We start from the raw sequence: 26946 nt of genomic DNA, 5'->3' as shown, positions 1-26946 counted from the left end.
GAAGAGAGAGCCGACCGCCAGCAGGTCACTCGCGCCTCTGAAGATTGTGTTCGGCGGGATCATTTGCACAAGTCCCGCTTGTTTGAACCACGGCTCCGAGGTAAACAAAACTCTATGTTTGAACATTGTTTAGTCATTTTTGTGGTTTTAATACTGCCCTGGATGGTCGTCTCTAGAAAGAGCTCAAACTACCTAGCTGTTCTCTGTGTGACTCACGCCATACAACTTTGAACGGTGACTCATGTGTTCTTCGCCGAAGTGATCGGTAGCATTGCACGTGTGACCATTGACGTCAAACAGAGAGAGAATAGCCGCGGTTTTTTGTCGAACAACAAAGAACGGGGAGTGCCATGAAGTTTGACCTCACTCATTGACGTACTCACTGATGTCAAACTACGTAAAGTAGTTTACAACTCGGAGGAATTGGATTACACGGCTAAAGTTCGCTCTGTAGCACAGTAAAGCGTACGTTGGAAAGTATCCTTTTTATGAAAAATTTCCAGTCGAATGTCATATCCGTAATGTGCGCCGAGAGTTGTCAACAGCTAACGAAATAGCTCCCGTACCTGTCTTGGAAGTGTGGAAACGTTTGAAGGAAAAAGGTTACTGGCATCATATCGCACGTGTCCTTACACCTCGGTCCACACTACAGTGATAAGCATTGTACAGCATATATATCTTACTGTGACCACTCGCGGCTATTAACGTATACGCTTGACCGGAACAATACGGACCACCGAACACCTAGACTCATCAGACTCTTGTACCGGTCAGCAGCATTACCGCTATACACCTATTGGCTTAGCGGAGAAAGTTTGCGTAACACCGTTCAGTGGTGAGAAACTTTCGAGCGCGCCACCGTTCTCGCTTCATTGCTCTCGTTACCTGCCGCACACCTGGAGCAGCAAAGGTGACGGCCTGAGAGACAAACGAACTCCGTTTTCGGAGTCGACGGTAGCAGTTATGACATGTCGAACTCATGACACGATGGTTGTCAAGCTACTCATAGTCGCCGTGACCGTGGCATGGATTTTAGGCGAGGTGAACTGTTCAGGACAGTCGCGGACAGCGCGGCACATCCCGGCTAACTCCAAGTTCCCAGCGTGCCAACCAGGGGAAAGGTTCGCGAAGAAAGTGAGCAGACGTCATCTAACAGAAGATAATGAAGTCGACGTCTTCACTTTTAAAAACAAGAATGGGAAGAAAGAGTAAGTAGTAAGAAGCACCCGAAATTTCAGTTTTAAGGAAGCTTTTCGTTATTTTCTCAGATCACGTTCTGTTTGCTGTAAAAATATTTTTTAATCTATTATTTAACATTTTGGGTCCCTATGAGCAGGCGCCATTAAGGCATAGATGATAAGTCTTTTACTATACCAAAACCTTACAGTATTTCCTGTCTAACTTTGGAAGTGTACTCTGCTCTATCTTTATCATATAGTTTTATTTACTTTCTGGATTGTGAAAATTTTAGCGTTTCATTGAAGTTAGCTTTGCTTGTGTCATGTGATATTGCCCATTTTATTCTCCTCGAACTGATGTTGAGCTGTACCGCTTTCGTCCAGTGGCTTCTCTTTCCTTTCGGGTAATCCACGTGTCTTATAAGAAAATTGACTCGTTTCTCTTAGATTCCGTAGGTCATCCTTGCATCCCTCTTCCAACTTCCATTTAATTGAAACGATAATCTTCATCACTTGAATTGCCAAAGTGATTACAATAAAAGTCACTGTTGGCTCTGCATCATTGGTACCAAGTTTCCAACTGTCGCCAACCGAAACATTTTACCATATGTGTTGCGTTTGTCAACGCCGGCAACCGAAATGTAACCACGGCGACAATAATTTGTGCGTCGAGCCCCCCACTGAACGGTCGGTCGTGAACTCTATGTTTACATTTTCATTTTAAAATCGTACGACACTTCCACTGGAGCCGAGCAGGGCAGGCACAAAACGCCCACGTCAAAAATCCGAAAAGAGCCCGTTCGAGGTGCGGAGTTCCGAACTTCTGTAGACCTCGTTGACGGAATGTAACAAGAACGTGAGCGGGAAGCGAAACAGGCTTACCGGAGATCGTTTAAAAGTAAACATGAAAGGAAATCGTACTGGGTGTTAAAATTGTCAAAATGCCACAATTTACTGTTTATTGCAATGTCGGGCACAAGATATGCAGTTTTATCATAGGAACATTCTCGTCAGTCGAGAGATTTTTTCATCAAACACGACCGTAAAACTCGCCATTGACAATAGCTAATGTCGAAATTCAACTTGGCAAAGTTAAATTTATTAGACTACAGGAGGGTGGAAATTTGGGTGGAGAACGTGTCCGTCCTAAAAATTTCTGTAGTGGGAGATACGGTTCCAGATCAGACCGGTTTGCTCGTGCATTAGTCACTGCTTCACATGGTCCTGACCTTAACAACGTGTTCCAAGGTCACTGACCTCTATCCAGACAGACTGCAGCAGCTGAAGGTCACTGACACGGAAAGAGGGAGGGAATATTCTGCCCTATCAGAACCAGAAACAATAATGCTGACATGTGACTCTAATGATTAAGGAAATAGTCATCGCAATGATAAGGTTGTGCTGTGGTCCCGTGAAGGCGAATCACTTTGTGCGTACGAGGAAATAGAATAGGTATCACAGACTTCAGTGGCCAATGTTTTAAAATTGTTTTTCCTGGTAGGGGTATTGGCCGGTATGCAAAATGCCTCCTTTATCCAACCAAACCGCACAGCTTCGCGAGGGACTCTATACGGTCACCAATTTACACTTGACATCTCCGTAACGGTAGATTGTGAAGCATAGACCTTGCCTTAGGCATGATAAAGAGTGGAGGGGCGAGTCTCTCTACTATCTATGATATCCATTGCAAATATGAAGACAGTATGGCAGAGTGCGGCTCCAGTCAGAGGACGTCACGTTATGTTTTTTCTCTCTCTGACCATTCAGTATCCTGCTTTTTTATGTTTAAAGCTTATGTTAACTCGTTTTGTAAACCCGCTGGATAATTATTTTTTATATCATTTCGAAAATTTATTTTTTTCCATCAACTTGCAAAGTTCAATGGCGGCCATTTTCGATTTAGGAAAATTCTTCTCTTATCAAAAGTTTGGAACGATGACCATGACCCAACCGCATTTTTTGATAGTGAAAATGAATAGCTTAAAGCCTTTAATAGCATTTATTACTAAAATTGCTTACTACCAAAACTCGATGGTTGTCATCTTTCATAGATTTATTCGGCTTGCAATTTAATTTCATTTGATTTGTCTGCCATAGTATACGGTCATGAACTGATGACGTCACAGCAATAGCCAACTGTTCAGCAATATAGACGACGGGCTTTTTAGGTGGTGTTTTTGTTTGTGTGTTTTGTTGGGTTTTTTACTTTTTGAGGGTGGAGATTTGGGATTACACTGTCTTCAATAAAGAAGGCTGACAGGGCACTATTACAATGAGAACAATATTGCCTTTACAAAAAGAAGCGAGCGATTTGACCTTACATAAAGCGGGGGCGTAAACCCGTTCCGTGAACTTACTAGATAAGAAACCAGAAGACTTACAGTCTTCCCTTTGAAGTCATTTCTTCCGTGTTTGCTTGCCAGATGTTCTTACGTGCAGAAATGTCAATATTCCAGCTGTTACGTTGTAGAGTTTACTTATTTTAGGGCCAACATCCCCATTTATGGATATCGTAAATTATTCATTGTATCACAAACACACGCATTTTTGGAAATAATTCGTGATAGGACCAGCTTACCCTTATGGCAATTTGCACTGAGTGAGTTGCTCTTTAACAACGCGTCGTGATCTTTTAAATCTATTCATTTTAAACTTTTATTGTGTGTTTTAATGTAATTTTATATTAAATTTCGAACAATTCATGTTCATGAAACCTTTACTGTAGTGGACACGTGGTAGTATATTATTAAACGATAAAAAACATTAATGTATTAATAACTTTCCCTTGATCATGATTTTCAAATCTTTATAATGTATTTATCCCGCGATTACTTTGTAGGGTTTTGATTTTTGTACCAGCTTTAAATTACTTGTTCAATCTTTAATTGGATTAGTTTGGACGCCAGCACTACGTAGATCGTACCCGCGGTCGGTTTACTATTCAATAAATAAACAAATAAAACTGGGTTTACATTGGTCAAAGAAATATTTTTCCGATAGAGCGACCTACCCTATTTAACCCCAATCTACATTTTTTAGCGTTTAAGGCTTGTATCGATTTCATAGATTTCCCTGATTTTAGATCAACCATACCCGATTAAAAATAAAAATCATAACACAAAGTTCAAGACCGATTAATTTATGATACCTGGTAGTAGGGAAACTTGTAAGCTTAGGCCAAAAAAAGAAAAGCAATGTTTCTGGTCAGGTCTTTCTTTAAAAAATGGTGAGGCGACGCGCATTTTATTTTATTTTATTTTTTATTTTTTTCCCCTCAAGGGAGGGAGGAGGGTCATTTTATAGTTTTATCAATATAGTCACATATATACTGTTCATGCAGTCACTGATCATGCCCCCAAAGAATTTTCTCTTCAGCCATTTTGGTTTGGTGTCAGCCACGGCCGCCGGCCACAAACAGAAAAAAAAGGGTGACGCGCTGTTGTTCAAGTGACGCGCGCGCTGACCAGAAACATTTCTTTTCTTTTTTTTTTTTTTTTGGCCTTATGTTTAAATAGATAAATAGATAAATAAATAAATAAATAAATAAACGTTTTATCTCTTTTTGACAGGTTTTACATCTGCCAACGGTGTAGCATGTGTGGGGACGGTATTAAACAAACTGAGCACTGTACGAGGATAAAGACACGCAGTGCGGTGGCTGTATTAACCCAGAACACTTGTATGACAACGCTACGAAATCTTGTCAGCCGAAATCTGTTATATTCGGCACCAGAGTCGATGATATCCCAGGTAGATTGAATTTACGGTTCTTCAAAACATTCCGGAACCATTGTGTGTCGATGTATCACACTGTTTGGCGGTGCTTTGTGTGTGATGTAAGCTTTGGGTAGATTCTCATCGTCGAAGCTAAATATAAGTATTGTTGTTAAGACATACACTTGAAAGAAAAGAATGCACATTGCGAACTTTTCCAACTGTTGAACTGAAATTTAAAGGACAAAAATTGGGAGCAAAATGAGAGGGACTTTGAATACATAATTAGATGATGAACTATCTAACAAAGTATTTTTCCTTGACGATTTTCAGAAGTCAACACCCCGGTACAGGAAGCAGTTGGCAAGCAAACTGAACCCGGAAAGACTTCATCGGCGGTATTGAATGCTGGTGAAGTTTCGGCGATGAGAATTAGCGATGGCGACGACAGGGTCGATCAGTTTGACAACAACAAGAATGGTATACCGTTACCTATCAAAGGTAAGCTTATGTATATCACGCAGTGAGAACAAAGTGCCCCATCTGGAGTTTCAAAAACTGGTCCTATTTTTTGAAGCAATGACGAAACCACATTATCTTACTTCTGTTTTGTTTGGTTACAGGAGACAATGTGGGTGATGTGCATGGACCAGCGCCACCAGGTGACACGAACAGGTCAACTTTGGTCCCCGTTGTCGTGGTTTTCTCTGTGATCGTGGTGGTCCTGATTGCGCTAATAATTGGAGTAGCGTTTGTTTGTCTTCGTTCCAATCGCAAAGATGAGGAAAGCCCGGTAGAAGTCTAAGTATTGTACTTCAGTTTGGAAGTTGAACTCAGTGGTGTATAGTTGTTCCGAAGAAGAATTTTAACCATGGATCGCAATTATCAAAACTTGCTTAAACTGCAGCTTTTGCTAATGTGTTCATGGATTGAACATTCAAGGTCCGGATATCATGCTGATCGCATTGAACGGACGGAAGTAGGTTTTTTAATGAACTGAGCGTCATAAGAATTGTGACTAAAAACTTTTGAATCGCGCGACGCTGTGCTCGATTTTCCTTCAGCTGTGTTCTCTTTCGAGCAAAGCAATATCCAAATGTAAGTTTGAGATTCTCACTGAGAAATACTGTTGTGACAAGAGATCACGTAATCTCACGCATTATGTTCTCGTGATCCGCGTGAAGATGATAGTGCTGGTCACTCATGTTTCATACTCTAAGACTTTCTATTTCGTGCGAGAATACAAATTTCCGTTTACCGGACTTAAAAGGACTGGTAAATGCGAAAACTATTTAAGTATCTTCTTGTGTAAGATGAATATTGTTTCTATCACTACTTATATTCGGTAAGAATAGTATGAAAGCTGTATATCTGTAAGATATGTTTTTAAATATTAATGCAATTCATGAGTTAACGATATGTTGTCACATATTCATATCCATCGTTTTGAGTGCTTTGGTTTTTTATTTTGAGGAGGTTGCTTTTAAAGACCGCTGCAGGACAGCCTAAATATTCATTCCTTTTGGACTTGAAGACGGGCATTTGCTTCTGTGTTGCAATTAATCGATATAAGTTTACAAAGAATTATGTTGTTCAGAGAAAGAGAGTTAAACAAAGTTGTTTTTCAACTTTGGTACCATGGTTTATTTAATTTCACATTATGCCAATTATTTTCATTAGGCAGGAGTTATAATTTATTAATTTATTTCGTCTTTACTAGATTAGAATCAATATTGTCGAAATTTTGCTAAGCTTAAGTTGAATCATTTCTTATTAAACGAGAACAATAAAGTAAAGTTAACGATTGTGTTGGACTTTCTTAAAGTATTTCATATTTCCGTACTCCGTATAGAACTTACAAGGTCGTTTTGGATAAACCAAATTTAAAACCGACCGTTATTGGCAACATGCACGCACAGGTACTCAGCTAGAACCGTGAATACTTGAATATCGGTATCTGCTGACCTACTTGTTCGGAAATACAAGGGAAAAGAACGCAGCAACGGTTTGCAATTTTTGTTTATCTTATAACGACTGTCGGTATGTCTGACGTAGCTGTGACACAGGGGTATGTATGTGTAATAGTATGCGTAAATACTTCACACTGGCAGTTATAACAGACAGCTTCCCTTTGTCTGTGTTATAACTTAGCAGTAATTCAGACATCGTAAAGCATGTTTCACTATATACGGCCCAGTTACCCACTCGCTGGGTTTTTTCACTCAACAAATCATGGCCGCACAATGTTGCACATTGACACACGATATAGACAAACAATTTAAGAAATGAAGCACGAGTTTAAATAAACAAAGACATATATGAACAAAGAGCTTGGAAACAATCGTTTCTAGAAACTTCGTCTCCCGATATGACGTACAATGTGGTTATAAATAGAACATTACAGAATGTTCCAATGCTTGCCCATTCATGTTTGGTAGAAAAATTGGGCGTGTGCCAATTTAAGCTAGTTGTGACGTCACGTTTGATCGCCGTGATTGTCGCGTACACACTCATATAAACAGAACTGTTCAGTCCGGAGGGTATTCATTGGTTCGCTATACGTGAAGAGCAAGCGTTCTTGCATAATACCCCTGTACCGAAGACGCCACACAGACAGAATTTGGTTTCACTCTTCGGGTCACCGGAAGTCCACAAGTACAAAGTCAGTAAGCTGTTTCTGTTGGAGGAGGGGTTCCGGTGTTGGAATTTGACCTGAATTCACTCCGGTGTCCAATACTCATAGACGTACAGCTACAGAAGTAACCCTTGCGGTACGCGACTTCGTAGGCCAGTTGAAGACATTCAGGTAGCCCGGCGTGAGAGAACCGTGAGATAACGTTAATTGTTGCACGGTTCTCCATGATCTAATTTTGCCGCGCTCTCTCAAATTTTCAAGGCATTCCCGTCATCGTTGAACACTAAACCTTGGTACAACATTCATTCGCTGTAGCGACTACAACGTCCCGGTTTTCATCTAGGCACTCACTGTTATCGGAGTTGACGACAAAGACAACTTCAAGTTCGCACTCATAGCGACACAAAGCACTGCCGATAAAAATTGAACTTGAACGCCTTAGAACTTCTCACATAATCATGGAGATCGCACTAGCATACGGGTTTGTGATTTCGTTGACAGCCTTCTTTGTACAAGTCACGATGTCACAGAATCAATCGGACAATATCGTCGATATCTTGTACAAGAAATACTCACGTTGCCGACCTGGCGAAGAATACGGCGTGCGTGTAAGCAGACATGAAATACAGAGCGAAGATACGGAAAAATATTACTCCTTCGCCAAACAAGGGAAAAAAAAGTAAGTTTTCAACATATTGCTTTACATGATAAATTTAAAAATTTAAATTTTTGCATCTACAATATACTATAAACGCCTGAATTAAAATGGTTTCCTTCATGAGATTAGAAAGAATAGCACAAATTGTATGAAGAGGATCAGGAAGGTGTATGATCATGAATCGCTGTCGACTGTCATTGCTGCATCAGCGATTTGTGTACTCTCCGTCATACTGCTTTCGCGGTCAAGAATGTTAGACGTCATGAGTAATCAGCATATTTTGTTGCAAAACACTTTCTTCTATGATCTCCACTATCTATCTGCTATAAGGTAGTATGTGCCTCGAAGTGAAAGACAGCCCTTTTGTTCAAACTTTTTTCAAAGTAATGTTCAACCGTTCTTTCAGGGGTCGCTGTACAACATTGGGTACTAGACAAGCAAATTACCTAAAAATTACCGATATTTTGAAATTAGAAATGTCCATAATTTATTTTGTGAACTCTATACGGAAAAATAAAATTTCAAATATATGTCAAAGGAGCGTATTCCAGGGGGCTGGACTTAGTAACGGCAATGGCCTGATTTTGAACATAACATAAAATATAGTTATACTCGAGAAAATGTGTACGGCCATAGATAACCGAATATTGTAGAATCAGGTTAATGTAGTGCTTGGTTTATTCGTTAGTGGATCAACAGAGGCTAATCGGCTTAATCTGAGCCATTACCAGGAAATAAGGGCACATATTATTCAGTACCAGGAAAGGCGGGGGACGAACCAGGGTCCTAGTGACGGTGAGCCAAACCTATGAGTAGGTGTTGTTGGTTCAAGGCGATCTGAATCACGAATCTCCGAATTTTAAAGTATTTTAGCACAGGGAACAAAAACTGAAATAATCTAATGATATATGCACATGGATGTTTGCTGGCGATCGCCTCGCCCGAAAATTCAGATGGCGATATACAAGTGCGCTCGAGCTGTCCACACCCACTTCATTTATAAATTGCAATAATTTTTCTTAACCTTTCCTTGTTACAGATTTTATTACTGTCGTAGATGTAGCATTTGTGGGGATGGCATCAAAAAGACAGAAGAATGCCGGGAAGGCAAAGATACAAAATGTGGAGGCTGTATAAACGAGGATTACCTCTACGATCCTGCTACAAAATCCTGCCAACCACTCTCTGTAATCTATGGCTTTGAACCAGTCATGAAAGGTAAACCTCAGGTTAAGATACACTTAGTGACTTTTCCGCGTACGTTTTCTTGTTGAGTGATGTTTAAATTGAAGGAATCGTCAGGGAAAGGTGCATGTGATGCAACGTTGTATGCTGCAGTGCAGGGAAATCCACTGTCGTGTCGTCTAGGCTGTGCAGTGCAGGACATAGCAACGTAGTGTAGTGTAGTGTAGTGTAGTGTAGTGTAGTGTAGTGTAGTGTAGTGTAGTGTAGTGTAGTGTAGTGTAGTGTAGTGTAGTGTGGTGTAGTGTAGTGTAGTGTAGTGTAGAGTATTGCCACGTGTGACTGACGAAATGTAGTCTAGTCCAGACTAGTCCCTAGTCAAATTTCAAAATTATATTCCCTTCTGACTGACTATTTCTGATCGTCTAATTTGAATTGTGGCAGATGCTGTCGCCGATATAAGTAAAGAGTCATTTACTTCCGAAAGTGATCTTCAGCACATACAAAAATCTACAGAAACAGAAATCACAGATATTTCACTTGAAAGTCGGACTCAAGTAACTAAGGAAGACCAGGGTGCAACAGAAAAAGGTAAGATTTCTGATGATGTCACTATTGTTTGGCGTAGTTGTTTGAGGAGAGAGAGAGAGAGAGAGAGAGAGAGAGAGAGAGAGAGAGAGAGAGAGAGAGAGAGAGAGAGATTTGTTCTCAGGGAAGTTTCTTTTCATCGTAACTTGGTGTGAAAAGTGTATTCATGTCAATTTTACCGTCAGGGAGACAAGGAAGTGTATTTGCGACGGGACTGTCCCGACACTCGGTGGGTACTGGCCGGGGAAGATTTCTCGTGATATCGGGGTATATAACGTGATCAACTACGTATGCCTAGATCAACAACACGAAGAAAGTCGTGAGCAAAGCAGTCTAATTCGTTTGCATATTTATTTTGCAGAACATGAAAAGTGTGACATGGTGATTACAACAACGGACGTTGAAGTGAAGCCGTATCTCATCGCCTGCATCGGGCTTTTCTCTTTCTTAGTGGTGCTTATTGTGACAGCCATAATGATTATCGTCTGTCGATGGCATCGGCGAAAAGTTGCCAAGAAAAGCAGTAATGTGCCGACACAACTGGTCTGAGACCGTTATGAAATATAAGGCCAAAAATCCCACAATAACTTCAGAAAGCATTATTGCACGCACACAACATGCAGCACTATTTACACCGGATGGCATTGAACGATAGGCATATGCATCTTTTCCCGCTGAGCCAAATACATCTAGCATCGCTTACGTGTAGTTTTGCTCAATCATGATATCTGAAAGTCAACAAGACCACTTCATCGGTACTCCATCTCAGCGCCGTGGCTATCTGAGATCCAATTACATGCATTCGTAAGTTTCAGAACCAACCTTTAAACAGTCGTATCGTATCAGGATGTGGTTTTCCTCCCGAACCAAGCTGTCGAGAAGGACTTAAACCGAAGCGACTTGAAACTGATCGCCAACTTTTCGGTGAAATGAAGTTGAGCTCGCATTTTCTACATGACCATAACGTTTCGATGAAGACATACCTACGCTACATAAACATCTCAAGATATCCGGGAGGACGGGGACAAAATAAAAGGTCGAGCTTGCACGAAAAACTTCGCCCACTTGGCCAGTGGGATTACAGCACATTATATGACTGTGACCATGACAACAAAACCAATACTCATGCCAGCTGACTTTGAATATTTACAGTTTTATCACTAGCCTTTACGCAATTTCGTTTGCTAAAAACTTTCCAGGAAAAAAGACAATATATTTATCAGACTATTTTATACTCTTGACTTTTAATGCCGCTGGTAAAGTGTTAAATTTCAAGTTGTACTCTACAGTAAATTACAGATTTAATCTGTCGTCTAGATATCTTCTCATTTACGTCAAATGTGCTTCCGATGATCAGTAATTTAAATTTCATCTATTTGTTATTATCTATATAAGTGTATTTCCCATCTCCTATATCAGAGGTCAGTCTTTTCCTTTATTATTCCTTTTTTATCTATTTTTGTATATTTTACACAAGAATGTTATCATGAGATGAAATAAAACTATGCATCAGCTTATTTTGTGTGGTGGACATGTTTATCAAATAAGACAGACGATCATAATAGGAATTGACTTCCTCATTTAAGTCCAATTGACATTATCGAGATAAGTCTTATATGGGCTTACAAGGTTTCGGTCACGATACGAGTTTCTAAGTTCCCTTTTCTTAAGCTCAACATGCAAAGCTTGTATCAGTTGTATTGAATTTGACAGTTTTGGCGCTGGCTGCGAGCTCTCGCAGACAGACATTTATATCGATTACAAGTTAAACTTTGAAAGGCTATGGAGTATCGCTGTACATGATGCCCTGTGGCATGTTTGTCCGACAGATATAGCTTCGTGAGATCTCGTAAATCCTCGTGTAACGACGGAAACTGTGCCTTCAAAATATGCTGTTCAACTCTGTAATCTTTTTTATCCATAGTGTTTGATCTTCTAAAGCGTCTTTTCAGACAACATCGCCAAGGTTTCTATGATGTGAAACACGTACTAGCTCCTAGGATGAACTGATGCAAGCTATTTCAAGCAATTGTTTCTTTAACTGTGTTTAAGTTGCCACCGGTCAAATCACTAAATCAAAGTCGACGGCTTTGAATTAGCAAAACTTGAGAGGTCTAATTGCGAAGGCTGAAAAACAAAGTTAAAACAGAGTTTTCCCAAATGATTCCTTCCTTGCGTGATGCAGTTAATCGCATAAACCATCTCTTGACTTACCTTTCCAATCAAAGGTGGAAAAGGCAAGTTTTAAAGTACACCCTTAGTCATATAGTCTGACCGACCTACGGCCGTGTCTATCTTTTGATAGCGGAATTCCCAAGAGGCTGAGCATGCTCAGACGTCGCTACACGAGTTCGTCTGAATCACCTGTTGGTCAACCTCATCTATTTTTAACTTTGGAAATCCCGATGACGGAAGGTATTTAGCTCAGAGATTGCTGACCTTTGCACCTTTGACGCAGGTGTTGAATACAGTGACGCAAATGCACTGAAGTGTGACCGATACAGGACCTGATAACAACACAACTTATTGTACGTCAACACAGGGACCATTTTGGTGTAAGACACTGAGATCGCTTTCACTGAAAGGAATCGAAACAAGAATATTCAGTTCTATTGGACCCATTGCACTATTAAACGAATGTCTCTCGTCACCTTGAAATACAACACCTTTGTTTAAAGCCGCCCCATCCAAACATAAACCCTCTCTGACTCTCTTTCTCTTTATCTGCCTATCTCCCTGTCTCTCTGCATATATGTCAACACGCACACACACACACACACGCAGACATGCATAATATATATATTATATATATATATATATATATATTAGATATATATATTATATATATTATATATATATATATATATATATTTTTTCATACCTTTCAAAGATTTTCTTGCACCATTATGCGATCATGAGCTAGACACGGATTTTGTTCCAAAGTGGAAACACTTTTATCTGCGATCGAACCAACTTATAATAGATATAAAATACCGCCCTCAATGATGAGTTGAGTTGACTTCGCATGGCGACGTGACAGCAATCTGCATTTTTGTGTCACGCGTGGGCGCCCCCCCCCCCAACAAGTTGTACTACGAAAGGACGACGAACTCGTGCAACACGGCTTGAATAAGACTGTTTCACAAGTGTTCAACTGAAACTTATGTGTTTCCCTGAACTCTGTGTATATCGACGAGCCAGACAATTCAATTTTGTAAAAACTGACGGACCGTCTTGACGAAATCTTTCTTACCTTGACGATGAACAAAAGAAAAGTTATTTAATACGTGTGCTGTCATATGAGGGGTAGAGGGTAAACTACCATTAATCACTAGAGAGAGGTGCGGAAGAGAGTCGATAAAGATACAAGGCAACTAATTGATTAAATTTGAACAGGTTTAAAGTCCAGACAAAACATATTTTGACGGTTATCTGGTCAGTATTAATTGCGTTTCTACGTACTGGTGCACATGTACCGGTGTACAGGGCGTTGGACCAGATCGATCGACCCCTTCATTTCGCGGAGGGAATCACGGTAGCGGAGAGTGAAAAGGGATACATTAATGACCAGAATACCTCCAATTGTGAAATAACGAAAGAAACACAAGCAGAGACATATTTTCGCAAAATCAGTCCAGGTTTTGCAACATTTTGGAATTCTTGTTAGTTCAAAATCTCTCTCTCTCTCTCTCTCTCTCTCTCTCTCTCTCTCTCTCTCTCTCTTCTTCTCTCTCTCTCTCTCTCTCTCTCTCTCTCTCTCTCTCTCTCAGTCTGTTCAATCAGAAAATTGCTTTAGAGGCAGGAAACTTAAGTAACAGATGTTATTGCTTTAAATTTGTTGTACTTGAAGTGATTTGCGATATATATGTATATATATATATATATATATATATATATATATATATATACATATATATATATTTATATATATGGTGTGTGTGCGTGTGAGTGTAAGGTAGTGTGTGTGTGTGTGTACGTGTGTGTGTGTGTGTGTTCTAGACGGCGACGTTATGGTGATGTTATTGGAGTTAATGTGTACAGTTTGGCACAGAAAACTGACACTCTTTGGTATGCCAAAGACTCTTGTCTTTTTGCAGGCACAGCAATTTCTGTGCTGGCATAATCTTTAGTAGGATCCTAGGATGAAGTACGCCCCAGCTACCCACGCAGGTCTTTACGCCCACACAGGCCAATGCTTTCAATAAAAATTTGAGTCTCCAAATCACTGGCTGTGGTCTGTCATTCTCTTAACGCTTTGTAACGACAAAAAACGAGGCCAACACGTAATCCAGTCCAAACCAGCCCAAGATGTATGAACGTAAAGAATGAAAAAAAATACCAATGGTGTGGATGAAGATGGAGATAGATACTTTCGCGCATGCCCAGAACATGAGCAGCCAGTACTGCGAACAATCAAAATAACATTTCTACGAATGAACGAAGTTTGTTCTCGTGACGAATCGTAATCATCGTCACTGAGTTCAGCTGAAAATATTTCTTTTGCTCGGTCTCATTTACAAAAAAAATATCTCCTACGCTCAAATCAGATGATAAACGACCTCAAAGAGAAACTTGAATATTCTGAACGCTCCCTCGTACGCCCACGGGACAACCCACCGCACACACCTTCAGGGTCACCGAGATCCATTCACAGTGGGAGAGCGGACACCATGGTTGATCGAGCCTTGAAGAAGAAGACGGCAGATATACGGACATTTGTAGGGCACAGAATGTTATATTGGACTTATAGAATGGGGTTTATTCTTGAAGTTTTTCTCATCACAGTTGTCGCTGTCACTCTCGCAGAATGCGCGCATGGACACGGACGAGATCTTTGCAAAGGGAATCAAGTGTACCCGGACTACCCACACTGCCGGTGTGGCACGCAGTTTGTACGAATGGTGAAAAAGAGGCACATACCAAAAGAAGATATCGGACAATTTCACGCGAGAAACATGAATGGGCGAATAAGGTATGAATTGATGGAATCATAGTAAACCTGTGTTAATGATAAAATGGTACATGATTGGATGTATGGAAATATCGCTATGACATATATTGGGATATCGTGTTGGGATTTTGTACTGTTACTTCTGTCATCACAGATGTTCAGATACTTTTTTTTCCGAAGTTTGACCATGAATGAGAATTATATTTAAAACCACGTTCAATTTTGAATGAAGCCTACTAGCATTTTTCTATAACTTAACTTTTACTGCTGGGTTGATAAGACTCGATTTTGACATATGCACGCCCTCTAAGTTGAAGGTTGCCACGCGGCAGAACAACGAAATCTATCGCACTTCACTCACACATACACGCGCTGAAAGTCACACATCAAACAAAATCATGGATACACACATATTTATATGAGCCTGTATGTAAATCTTATTAAAAAGAGATAAAACATTGTTACATGTATGTATGTATGTATGTATGTATGTATGTATGTATGTATGTATGTATGTATGTATGTATGTATGTATGTATGTATGTATGTATGTATGTATGTATGTATGTACTTACATACAAACATGCATACATACATACATACATACATACATACATACATACATACATACATACAAACATGCACACGTACCCACAACATATACGTATACATTAAATTAAAATTTCAATTAAAAATATAAATCAATCAATATTGATGTTTCGCAAGACAACGTTGCATTGCGCGTAACACTTGATGTGAATACGAGTACATTAAATTGTCACATTTTGTAATTGTCGTATACATTTCTGTCACTATCGTAAAGCTAATCGCCAAAATTTGGAAAATAAAGATTTTTTGACGGATTGATTGATTGATTGTCAGAGGAGTGCGATAGCGACTGCACTGGTCAGTGGACACAGACTGACATCTAACCTGTGGGTTTTGTCATATTTGATACGTCTTGTACGAAGGTTTAATCAAGCTGTAAGCTTAGACGATATTATGTGATAAGATATCACAAACCATACCAAATATCTCCGTTGACTTCCAAACCCATGACCCTTTCACCTTGCCGGAGTCGCTTAACAGACTGCGGTTTAATTTTCTATTGGCAATCGTGAGTATGCGTGGGCCGGTACTTAGTTTGCTAGTAGCGGCCGCACCTGAGGTGCACGTGTTAATGGCAGGCTGACCTCTCTTGTAACGATCAGAGTCACTCCTTCCCTTTTTTAAATAAAAAAACCTTGTTTGAATGAAACTTCTTTCAAAATAAACCTAATGCGATTTCTGTGAACATTTTGGCATACCTTGACTCTCCGCTCACTTCTGAGAAATGTCACTGATACAGCGGCCAGACTAAAATGGAATTTCGAGTTCGAGGAAACAGTAAACTTCTCTCTTTCATAGCGAGGAACAACATTCCATGGTTGCCATGGAGAGTCAAGGTCAGAGAAACAAGCTGCCCGAAATTTATCATATATATCGGACATTTTAAGTGCAAAATAAGATACAGGTCTCGCTTTATGTTAACTCAATGGACAAAATTAAGGTTCAATTTGAAAAAAAAATAGCTTACAGCTAATTTTTCTGAGAGTTAGCGAATTAGTCTTCACGTGCAAGCTGTTGGCCAAAAATAAAGTGAGTTCAAAAACATGTACCCTGGCTGCGGTCTGCCTTACAAATACAAGTTCACCGTGTGACGCCAACATTGAAAAGATGATGTTAAATCTTGCATTTTTTTGCCACGCATTCTGTTCTATCGAAATTGCCCTAAAGTGAAAACAAGTATGATAGGTCTTGACCTAAACAGAGTTCGCGGCATTTGAAGGAATTGCATTTCGGTGAAAAGTTCCCGAAATAGACATGGGAATAAATCTAACGTATCAAAAACACTGATACTAATTCGCGATACCAATCACCTGTAAACCTGCTAAGTTCGCATATTTCAGTGAATTGTTTGTCCAGTCACACTCTCTCAGTTTCTGCGAACTTGGTGACGCATTGCCCTCACTACAAATCATCTAATTATTTTGTGATAGTTAAATATATAGAAAGCTGCAAAATATCGAATTTGACGGCCGGTATGAGATTTGGGCTGGGGAGAAACTGTTACCTTTGGCGGGAATTGTCACTGAGTAAATATCCAAGTTCTTTCGTAAACGTAGTAAAACATGATATGAGTTGGATATGAGTGGGTGACGTCATAATTTCAAGAGCGGTGTTCATAAATCACCCGGATGACAGGGACCCCATCAAATTGTTCTTCCCGACACCCACTGCCACGGAACAAAGTAAAAGACACGTAGACTCGTACAGTGAAAACACTGATATTGCTTCTGTACTTGATTGTGATTCTGTCTATTGCTTCACTGCTACTTCACTGCTTGGACAAGCTCTGTGTCACCGCAGCCAATCAAATTCGTAGATTTTCAGTTCAAAGAATTAATTGCCTGGCCTTGAAAGTATGACGTAATGAAGTTGCTGACTTTCGCTATTTCGAAATCAGTGACAGTTTAAAGATGACCTGTAGGTGACAACTTTATTTTATTACTGACAAGCAAATTAGTAAATTTACGGCTTTAGTATTTGTGCACCATTCATGGCCTGAATCTTCTCATAGTCTTCTGGTTGCAGCCAATCATATTGCTCAGATTCAGACAAAGCATGTTATTGTTGTCATTGTTGCAAATAGAAAGTGAAAATGACAACGATACAATGGTGATGGTCTTAAGAAGCTTCTTAGCCAGGTGACCACAGTTCTCACGTCCTTGAGAAGGAGAAGTCATAAAATGATGACCCCAGCATAATGCATAAGCGACATTCAGGGACATTAGTTGAGAACAGACTTTCGCACGGGCCTCGTTCGCGACGCTTGGAGCCATAGTTCCTTGCTCATGGTGCGCCCTCAATGGTACAGCGACCTGTACCTTTGTCAATGAGGGGGTGTGTAGGTGGGAAAAGGACAGGGCTTCATTATTTTTTCTCACGACGGGCTGTGAGGAAGTGTAACCATAGCCAAGACCGTACAGTGTTTGATCATATGACCCCATTTTCAGTAATCGCTTTTGCGCTCCCAAGGACAAAGTAGGAATACCGTCCTTCCATCGTGACTCACAGAGGGACTGTGATAGGATATATGAATATAACTATTATTATATAGGGGCCGCGAGATACAAATACTGTTAGCAGCAAAAGCAAATGCAGGCGAGTAAAACAGATGAACGACTTGTAAATCTCCATCAAATGGTTATCTGAACTGATTAACTGTGTCTCCCTTCATTGCAGGTATTATTTATGCACGCCGTGTACGATATGTGAAGATGGAGTGAGACAGATAGCTCCGTGCAGAAACTTACAGGACACAAAATGTGGGGGTTGCGTCACGCCGGGCTATGTGTATGACAATGCCAGCAAGACCTGCTCGCCAAGGTCGTACATAAATGGAGACCCGGAAAATTTAGGTGTGTTTGCATTTATATTGATATTTATGTTGTTTTTGCACCAATTATCTGTATTTTACTGCAAGTGAACGTTGAGCTCATAGACCCGACCATCCAGTGAAAAAACTGACCTGGTAAGCAATGGATAGGAGAGAACAAAAGATTTTAACCATGTGTTAGAAATCGAAACGAACATGTTTGAAATGAAATGTTCTTGTGGGAGGCGCATTGTTAACTCTCGGTTCCCGTTGGTGAGATCCAAGTTTCAAATCCTAGATGTACTTATTATGTTCATTGTAGTGTGTTAGACCATATCACGATGTGTGTTCTTTGTCTATAGACAAACCTGAAAGCAAGGCTGAGCTAAGGAAATCAACAACAGCAACAACGGAAACCCTGTCGACGGAAGTGACGCGAAGCCTCGTGTTACAGACTATAACCAGCAGCCGGAGACGTCAAGATAATGCGGAGTCCAAAAAACCTACCCCTGGTATGATAGAGCGCCCTCTTTCGAATGTGGTGAAGTTTGTTTAGTTGGCTCTTCATGTTTTGTTTTGATCACTTCAAAGCAATCGAAGTGAACATCGCAAAGAGTAATAATTGCCTTTTTCCAAAAGCGTACCTATATTTAAGGCAGAATGCGCCTTGGTGACAGATATTTAGACTCTAAAACTTTTACAATATTCTTTTAGACAACTACTTTTGGGGGTTGATTTTGAAGCTCGTTTGAAGCTTATGGAGCAAATAAAGTTTTCACTGGCTTAGTTTTGTGAAAATCGGGAACGTCATATTTCTGCAACGACATAACACAGGAATAGCAGCCATTTTGAATTTCAAATCTTTAAATGTTTGTTAATTTGTTTAAGTCTTTTATTTTCGAGGCGCGAACTAAACCATGTCTATAATTCAATCTTGTGAACTGAGCTTGAATCTTGCTTTTGATGCTATCGTTACGGGATATGTATCAATTCATGACATCGTTTTACCTCTATTTTCCAGTCATAAACCCCGAATCAGAGTACTCTGCGAAGGACGGGCCGATCGGTTCATTCACGTCATTCTACGTTGTTGTTGTCGTGGTGTCGGTTATGGTGATTGTAGGCGTCTCGACTGCATTGGTGATCATCGCCAAGAAAACCCACTTCTGCCGCAGGCACCGTGAAACTATCATCGATCCGGACGGAAGGGAAGAGCAGGAGGACGAAGACGAAACCAACTGCTAAATCACAAAGTCTTTAAAAGATTTTTCTGCTTTCCGGAATGGTTAATCCTGTTTTTGTGTCGAAACTGTAGCAGGAGGACGACCGTTCCTGGAGCCTACGGTGAGCGCCGCAGCAGATGATAGACTCCAGTGCAATGGCGCCCTCTACGTTAATTATACCAAATAACAGAATCCCTGAAGAGCTACAGTGTTGATTGAAAAGTAAAGTAAAAAAACCTCAGACGTTTAAAACATGTCTTAAGATAAAAGTCGACTTAAAAAGAGAGGTGCGCAAGAACGGAATATTTTTTAGGTGTTAATGACCAAACTCGCGGAGTAATACTCAGTATGCTTCTGTTCACAGATATTTGCCAGATTATGAAATTTCTCTTCTACTAGGGAAAAATTAAACAACAAATATCATAATCTCAAAATGATCAAATTATACGCACGTAATTAAATTCGGTTTTCATACCGAATTTATTTGTGATGCCCCAGAAGAAGATGTGTCACCATAACTAGGCAGCGCCCTCTGATGTTACAGCGCCATGAGACTGGTGACGGTGATGGCTGACGTCTGTCTTTTGCCACTAAAGTATTAGACTAGATGTTGGAAATTTGCAGTGACTGAATCACGGACGATTCTAGCTAACTAACTGACATAACAACAATAACTGAATGTTTTTGCATTCCATTAAAGATGAGATAAGCTTATCAGACACCATTGTACAATTCGTACTCAGCAACATTTATGGTGGGTAGTACGAATGCGATTTGTCACGTGATGCTGATATGAGTTGTTCATCCAATGCTCGCTGGCACCAGCCTGAGTAGCTCCACTGGTCACAGTGGCGGGCTGATGTCTCAGGCGGCAGCCGTCCTGATACTAATCGAGCAGAGTCTAAAAGCGACAAATGATTTTTCTACGACTTAGTGAGAAAAACACGTGCAAACTCGTATCATTAGAAAAACACAAAGTGACTTATAATTTAAAACAAAATCAGATATTGATGAATGATTTTGTATTTTAGGGGCGTTAATTTGGTATTGTTTATTCATTTTCATTTCATGTATGCAACAACTTATCATGTCGCAGTGTCAGTGCTGCTAACTCTTTGTTCGTTGACTATTTTTCTAAAGGCCAGATAGACAGACATGTTTACATTTGATGTCCAATTGTATATAATACTATTCTATGATATGTAGATATGGTGTGTTTTGCCAGTATTTTGTCTTGTCCTTGTCACTGTTACATTTATACAGTACCTGTGAGAAATCGGATGTATTTAAATCCCTGGACACAATACAGCAATAACTTAGGACGTACTGCTCTGCAATTCAATAACATTGACGGAAAGATGAAATAGTCAGTATTTGAAGGCGAGAATGTGGGTCCAGGGGTTTGTTAGTTAATTGAAGTTTACATTGTAATAGACTTCTAAAAATGACTCGAATGAGGCTGTGCTAGTTTTTAAATGAACGAGTCGACTCCTGAAAGTATTCCACGATTCATCATTAGTCGAACATTATCAGTTTTCTTCGATTAATCTTCAGTTGCTTTGGCGTTTAATATTGTTTTTTCAGATTGTACTACCAAAAGCAATGTTCAATTTTACGGGGCATTTGAATTTCTGAATAAAATTAGTCAATATTTATAAATAATTGCATAATTAATCTAGTTTGCAAGTATACTCGTATATATATGTGACCGTGACAATCCGTGCGTCATCGTTTACCGCAATAAAGTGTCTGTTCGTCCTTTACAAGGAATATTGTAAACAAGAGAATGAGGTATAAAAGTACGTCACTTGTAGCTGTCAGCAATAAAATTCGACGTCACACTCGCACTGCATACACGCTGTGGTGACAAACTAAACAAACGACGCTTCGATATATATAATTTTGAGGAGAAAAAGAGAAACAAATTTTATTAGAAAGAGAGAACAGAACACATGAAAAGATGTACGTAACCTTTTTCTTTTCTTGATGTGTTTATTAGCCTGATGAAAAATACTTGACCAATAATTCGGCGGCTCTATAAAACTGTAAACAAATGAATAAACATTACAATTTATGGAGTTCAAACTCTAAAAGCGCTTCACACAGATCTGCACGAAGAAGTCAGCGATGTCTGATGTAGTGGATTTCTGCAGTCCTCACTCTTTGATTCCAGAGAAGGACTACTTTCTTCCACTGTCGTATCAATACTTTCAACTTTTAACTCAACATTTCACGATTTACCTAGCATACTGAGTTCAGACGGGTACAAGGGCATGGATATATGTTGGTTTGTTAGAGAGTTGCTGTAAGGTTGGTTCTCCGTGTGAATTACTATTCAGAATGAAATATGTAGCAATTTTGAAAATTGCCAAAAAGGTAAGTGTGGTTGAAACCGTTCGCGCGGTACTATTTGCCACAGATTTCACATTACCGTCATATTGTGTGTCTAGTTTTCGGTGACCTCCTTTGCAGTACTATTTTGTTAATCCCCTGACAGCGTTGAGTTGGGTGCAAACAGGTATTATTGATTGCTACGCGATTCGGTGTTGAAAACGAATCGCTGCATGGTTGCTAGGTGCACAGTCAGAGGGCTATTGTGATATTACGAGCTAACAACTCATTTTTGCTTAAGGTAGTATGCGCCTCGAAAGAGAAAGACATAATATTGCTCAAACTTTCCTCGGTGAAACTTTCAACCACTCTATCACAAAATCAAGAATGAAAACCAGGTTGGTTCTATAGAAACAAATTACCTAACATTTACTAATACTTGAAATTCAAAATGGCCGCCATCCCTGTGTTAACTATAAGGAGAAAAATGAAATTTCCAATTTTCAAAAAAATTAAAATGGTGAAATTCTTTCTTAGTCTCGGAGCTTTTAAATGAACCCCACATGCGGTAGATCAAAAAAGAATTGCAAAAGTTTGAGACTCCGAATATCTGTCCCCGAGGCACGTTCTGGCTCCGAGTCTCCATGATTTCGTGAGCCCCGTCCTTAAGTAGAATCCTTTGTGGCCGAGTAGGCGGTAGAGCACAATTAGAAATCCGAGTAGAACAACCGATTATGGTTTAATTTATTTTTTATGTGTGCCTTAGCGGCTCGACCTCCTTCAACGGATTTTTTTAACCAATCTATCGGAGTTATCGAAAAAATGAAATATGAAATTAATACAAATTAACGCCAGCTACGTTTACAATGACTTATGTATGCCTTGTTGTCGATACACAACGTATGCTTTCAACCGGTCACAAATTTATATGTGTCTTAATTCTAAAATTGCTATGTCTCCTCGCCGTTAAGGATTCCGAAGTAAATTTACAGGCAGACAGGCGAAATTCTGTGAGGGGCAGCTTCCATGATGTCCGTCAGCATAGCACCTGTTTTCATGGACAATCGTGTATTCTTTTGTGTTTTAGGACAACAATGTTTAACATGGGAAATTTCAGGTTACTTTTAAAGTAAGGTTTGAACATAATGCGCACATAAACTTAAGTTATGACAAAAAAAATTGAATGATAAGTCACTGGATCTGTGGTTGAAAATAATCTGAAGATAGTGGGCCGGGCATCATTTGCTCGATAGGTGCATTTTTTTTGTTTCAAAAATAATAATTTAGTGTTGCCTGGTAGGTTTACAAGATAGTGACTCTAATTTCTTTCTCAATAAAATGTGATGTCGGCCTTCATCGACTGATTAATAGTTGAATGTGCCTACGGTAGCATGTCTCCGTGGCGCAACGGATAGCGCGTCGGACTTCTAAAGGTTGGATGATATTCGGAGGCTGTGGGTTCGAATCCCACCGGAGACGCCATAATTTTTAGTAATTGATCCCAAAAAATTACCAAGTGTTTCTGACCCATACGATTGTAATAATTAAGAATAAAATTGTAAGAGTGTTTTAATTGCCGTGTTAAGTGTTTCTTTTGATCCGGTTTTATTTACCATCTTTGGGATAAAATTGTGAAAATTCAAATTTCATTCTGCCACTGAGATGTCATGTCAGTCTTTGCCAAGGTCATTAACTTAGTTGTCGTTTTCATTTTTGGGTTAGACTGTCGGATTTTACACTCGAGGTCGAGAGACATCATCACGATTATTTATTCGCCTTCTATATCTTGCGACTGAATTTCATCGTATGCTGATCATGGCAACCACACATAGAGGGCGCAATTTATAACCATTTCGCCAGGCACAACTTTTTCAGCTGGCCGGGCAGGGTCGAACTTTTGTGTGCAGTTTTATGAAGGAATCAGCGGTGGCTTGATATGGGTACATTAAAAATTATCGTCTGCTTCGATTCATCAACATCTTTTTTATATTTGACAAGATAAGTGGTCGTCACCTCGCGATCAGAGTTATTTCGAAAACAACACTGTTTGTTCCCCGCCTTGTCAATGCAAAGCGAAACTTCAGCGATACAATTTCAAAGCCATATCTTTTCTTGTTATCCATGGTTATATAACTGTCTAGCCTGGTACATGGTTTATATCTCAGTGTGATTTTAGGAGAAGGCGGTCTCTCTAAGCCTTTGAGAATATGAGTTTTATGAACTAGGTGTGAATTTATAGTGATCTTCCTTGTTCATGCTTAAATCATCACTGTATGAACTTGATAGTTGAAGTACACTGGTATGGACAGTGGTCATATGAATGATAACTAAATACACAATCAGAGTGTAAGATGAACCGTAAATTTATTGTATGTTAAATTTCCCCACTTTCCATTCGCGATTCGTTGGGCGAGTCGTACTGAAAATGACATTCTGAAATTTCACGTTGTTATAGTGATATAAGACATGCACATTGTTCATGGATTGCCCTAATCTGGCCGATGGTCTGGCACATGCAGGGACCTGCAACCCCGGCCCAACTTGAAAATAGGATGTACGCCCGCTACGTTTGCTGTCTGTTTACTGCAAGGATACATGAAGACATAAGGCATAGAAACGTACAAGGGAAACCTTATACAGCTTGTTTGTTTGTTTGTTGAATATCTAGGGATTTAGTTGTTGTTATGTTAATGACTCACAGAGAATATTGTGATGTCACGTGACAGAGACACATGAATAGTACAGAAAGAAGAGCAGATCACAGACAGGCTTATCTCGTATAATACTTTAAAAGTTGAAAATTGCCAAGGACACCAGGTCATGCTTCGCACCAATCCATTAACCCCCAAAAATTCTATCCGACGGGGTGAAATAAATCAGTATGTTGCCAAGCAATGGAGGAACATCCCTTTTGACCTTTGACTTATGGTAATGCGCACGCCCCCCTCCTTCCCCCAAAATGAAAAATCACTGAATCACATTGTACAGCATATCATATTGTAGCCTGAACCACAAATTCCTGCGTTGATGAAATTAGACTAGGTGTTAAAAAGTCACAACATTGTAAAATAGACCCAAATACTGATCTCCACAGGTCAATTGGTTGTCCAAGTCAGCTGGTACCAATCAGACAATGGCACGATTTAAACCGCGTCTTGTTATCTTGTCAGGACGTTGTTTTCCATTAAATTTTAAAGTTTGCTGGTCAAAAAAGTAGGGCAAAGAAGCCTGACCCAAAAACAATATTTATAGTCAACTCAATCAAGCATGATTGAAAACGCCGTAATAGTGACGTCACGCCACGATTGTTTTTCACCGAATCATATCGATTATTCCAGCCCGTTTAATTCTAATCCCTACACGTCGCATCGCAGCTAATCAAACAATTAATGAAATCCGGGACATGTTATGAACGCATTTCTTTTTATCTTTTTAAATTAGAGTCTTATCAGATCATCGTCGCAGTTCAGACGAAGTAGCCTTGTACATCGAGTTCGAATAAGTTATCTTTTCATCACAAATCCACAAAAATGCGACGTCACCAGCGATAGATAAATTTATGTGGAATGTCTTGTACCATCTGGTCTTATCAGAGTGATGGAATGACAATACTTTGATTTATTTTATATAATCATAACTATACATCATATTCAAATAGAATCTTTGTCATACACACAGAGAAACAATCAACATCTGTCAGGGATGTTCAGTGACCTTCGACACAACGCATGCGTGAAGATGCCGTTGGTCAAGAACAATAGCCTGATGGCAATCAGATAAAATATCAACGCTCTGATTAATTTTCGTTTGTCACGAGAATTAAGCGAGGGGTAAAATTGCCCGTTTTTTTTAAAGGAAGACACATATATATTCTGTTTGCTTTGTGTATATCTGCATAGCGTCTGGTCACGGTACCGACTTACGATGACTTTGTAGTCTCATTTCCAATGGTTTATTTGACTTCAATCATCTTTGACTTAAAGATTTCCCAGGCTGCCATGGTTACCAAGATGAAGATTGCTATATGAGCTACCACTTGCATGGCTTCGCTGTATGTGATTGTCTGGTCTGAGCTCCACTTGTTATGTCAAGATTATCCTCCATTAAGCAAGAATACTTATCCGGTGATAAAATACCATACAGCACAATCAAATAATTTATGATGAACAGATGAAAGTTGACGTCATTCGGCATCACTGATATGTACCAATGATGATATCACTTTTAATTAGGGCTGGTTACTAAAATCGTCCATAGGACAAGTTACAAAGCAGACAAAAAGACAACCACACTACGATCCTGGACAATATTAGAACAAACACTATTGCGTCATTGAGTGATCGTTGTTACACAACTCTGAAAATATACACAGCGATCGCATTGTGGTTACTTGAAGTTGATTACTTTAATCATGCAGGGCAAAAAAAACATTGTGACGTCAAATTTGTGCGGGAGCAGCAGACAATAATAGTACAATTTTCCGTTTACTTCGTATGTATTTGCCACCTCGGCTTTCATCGGAAAGCCTCGTAAACGTGTCGCGCGATAAGTTTTTCGACTAAATCCTGCAGAGAATTGTGATTATTCAACTTGAAGAGTAACTTTTGAAAACACTTTCATTATTTTCATAAGACAAAATAACTGCATCTTCTATTCTTCGTCTTTAAAGAATACAATGAAGTGCAAGCGTTTAAACTTGACAAAAACTTCATTGTATACAAAATGATATGCGATGCTTTAGTTTGCAAAAATCTGACGTCCGGACTCATGATCAGAGTGTCGACACTTCGCATGCACATGCTCTGTTATAAAAATTAAACACTTGGCGTTTCGACAAGTTTTTTTTTGGAATAGGAAAGGAAATATTTTGCAAACAGAACAAGAGCAATGACAACGTATCCAAAGTCACAACCGATTTAGACCAGTTATCGCCCACCAGGTCATGCAGAATGAAAATTGGACCAGTGGAACAATGACCAATGCGCCTAGCATCATCACGCCCTAACGCCGAAAGAAATCTCAGGAGCTTGATTATTCATCATCATTAATTTTGGTAATCATGGTCCGC

At 39.6% G+C, this 26946-nt stretch overlaps 3 protein-coding genes and 1 non-coding gene across 4 annotated transcripts; all 4 read left to right on the top strand.

Moving 5' to 3' along the window:
• The first annotated feature begins 438 nt into the window (after nucleotides 1-438).
• On the top strand, nucleotides 439-6701 carry LOC139139327 (uncharacterized). The gene is made up of 4 exons (XM_070708208.1): nucleotides 439-1208; nucleotides 4748-4928; nucleotides 5226-5393; nucleotides 5516-6701. The coding sequence occupies exons 1-3, from the start codon at nucleotides 964-966 to the stop codon at nucleotides 5295-5297; spliced, it is 498 nt and encodes a 165-aa protein (XP_070564309.1). The 5' UTR covers nucleotides 439-963; the 3' UTR covers nucleotides 5298-5393; nucleotides 5516-6701.
• Nucleotides 6702-7404: 703 nt separating this feature from the next.
• LOC139139316 (uncharacterized) lies at nucleotides 7405-11472 on the top strand. Its single transcript, XM_070708198.1, has 4 exons — nucleotides 7405-8206; nucleotides 9225-9403; nucleotides 9812-9958; nucleotides 10317-11472. The coding sequence occupies exons 1-4, from the start codon at nucleotides 7986-7988 to the stop codon at nucleotides 10502-10504; spliced, it is 735 nt and encodes a 244-aa protein (XP_070564299.1). The 5' UTR covers nucleotides 7405-7985; the 3' UTR covers nucleotides 10505-11472.
• A 2963-nt stretch (nucleotides 11473-14435) lies between these two features.
• On the top strand, nucleotides 14436-21219 carry LOC139139308 (uncharacterized). The gene is made up of 4 exons (XM_070708188.1): nucleotides 14436-14927; nucleotides 18192-18367; nucleotides 18687-18836; nucleotides 19346-21219. The coding sequence occupies exons 1-4, from the start codon at nucleotides 14503-14505 to the stop codon at nucleotides 19567-19569; spliced, it is 975 nt and encodes a 324-aa protein (XP_070564289.1). The 5' UTR covers nucleotides 14436-14502; the 3' UTR covers nucleotides 19570-21219.
• Nucleotides 21220-23271: 2052 nt separating this feature from the next.
• Trnar-ucu (transfer RNA arginine (anticodon UCU)) lies at nucleotides 23272-23357 on the top strand. Its single transcript is given in 2 exon segments — nucleotides 23272-23308; nucleotides 23322-23357. It is a non-coding gene; the product is annotated as a tRNA-Arg (tRNA).
• The last annotated feature ends 3589 nt before the right edge of the window (nucleotides 23358-26946 follow it).

The sequence above is a fragment of the Ptychodera flava genome, chromosome 1, assembly GCF_041260155.1.
Source record: "Ptychodera flava strain L36383 chromosome 1, AS_Pfla_20210202, whole genome shotgun sequence".
NCBI classification, from domain to species: Eukaryota; Metazoa; Hemichordata; class Enteropneusta; family Ptychoderidae; genus Ptychodera; species Ptychodera flava.
The sequence above is the reverse complement of the archived record's forward strand: the minus strand, read 5'-3'. Positions and strand labels throughout refer to the sequence as shown.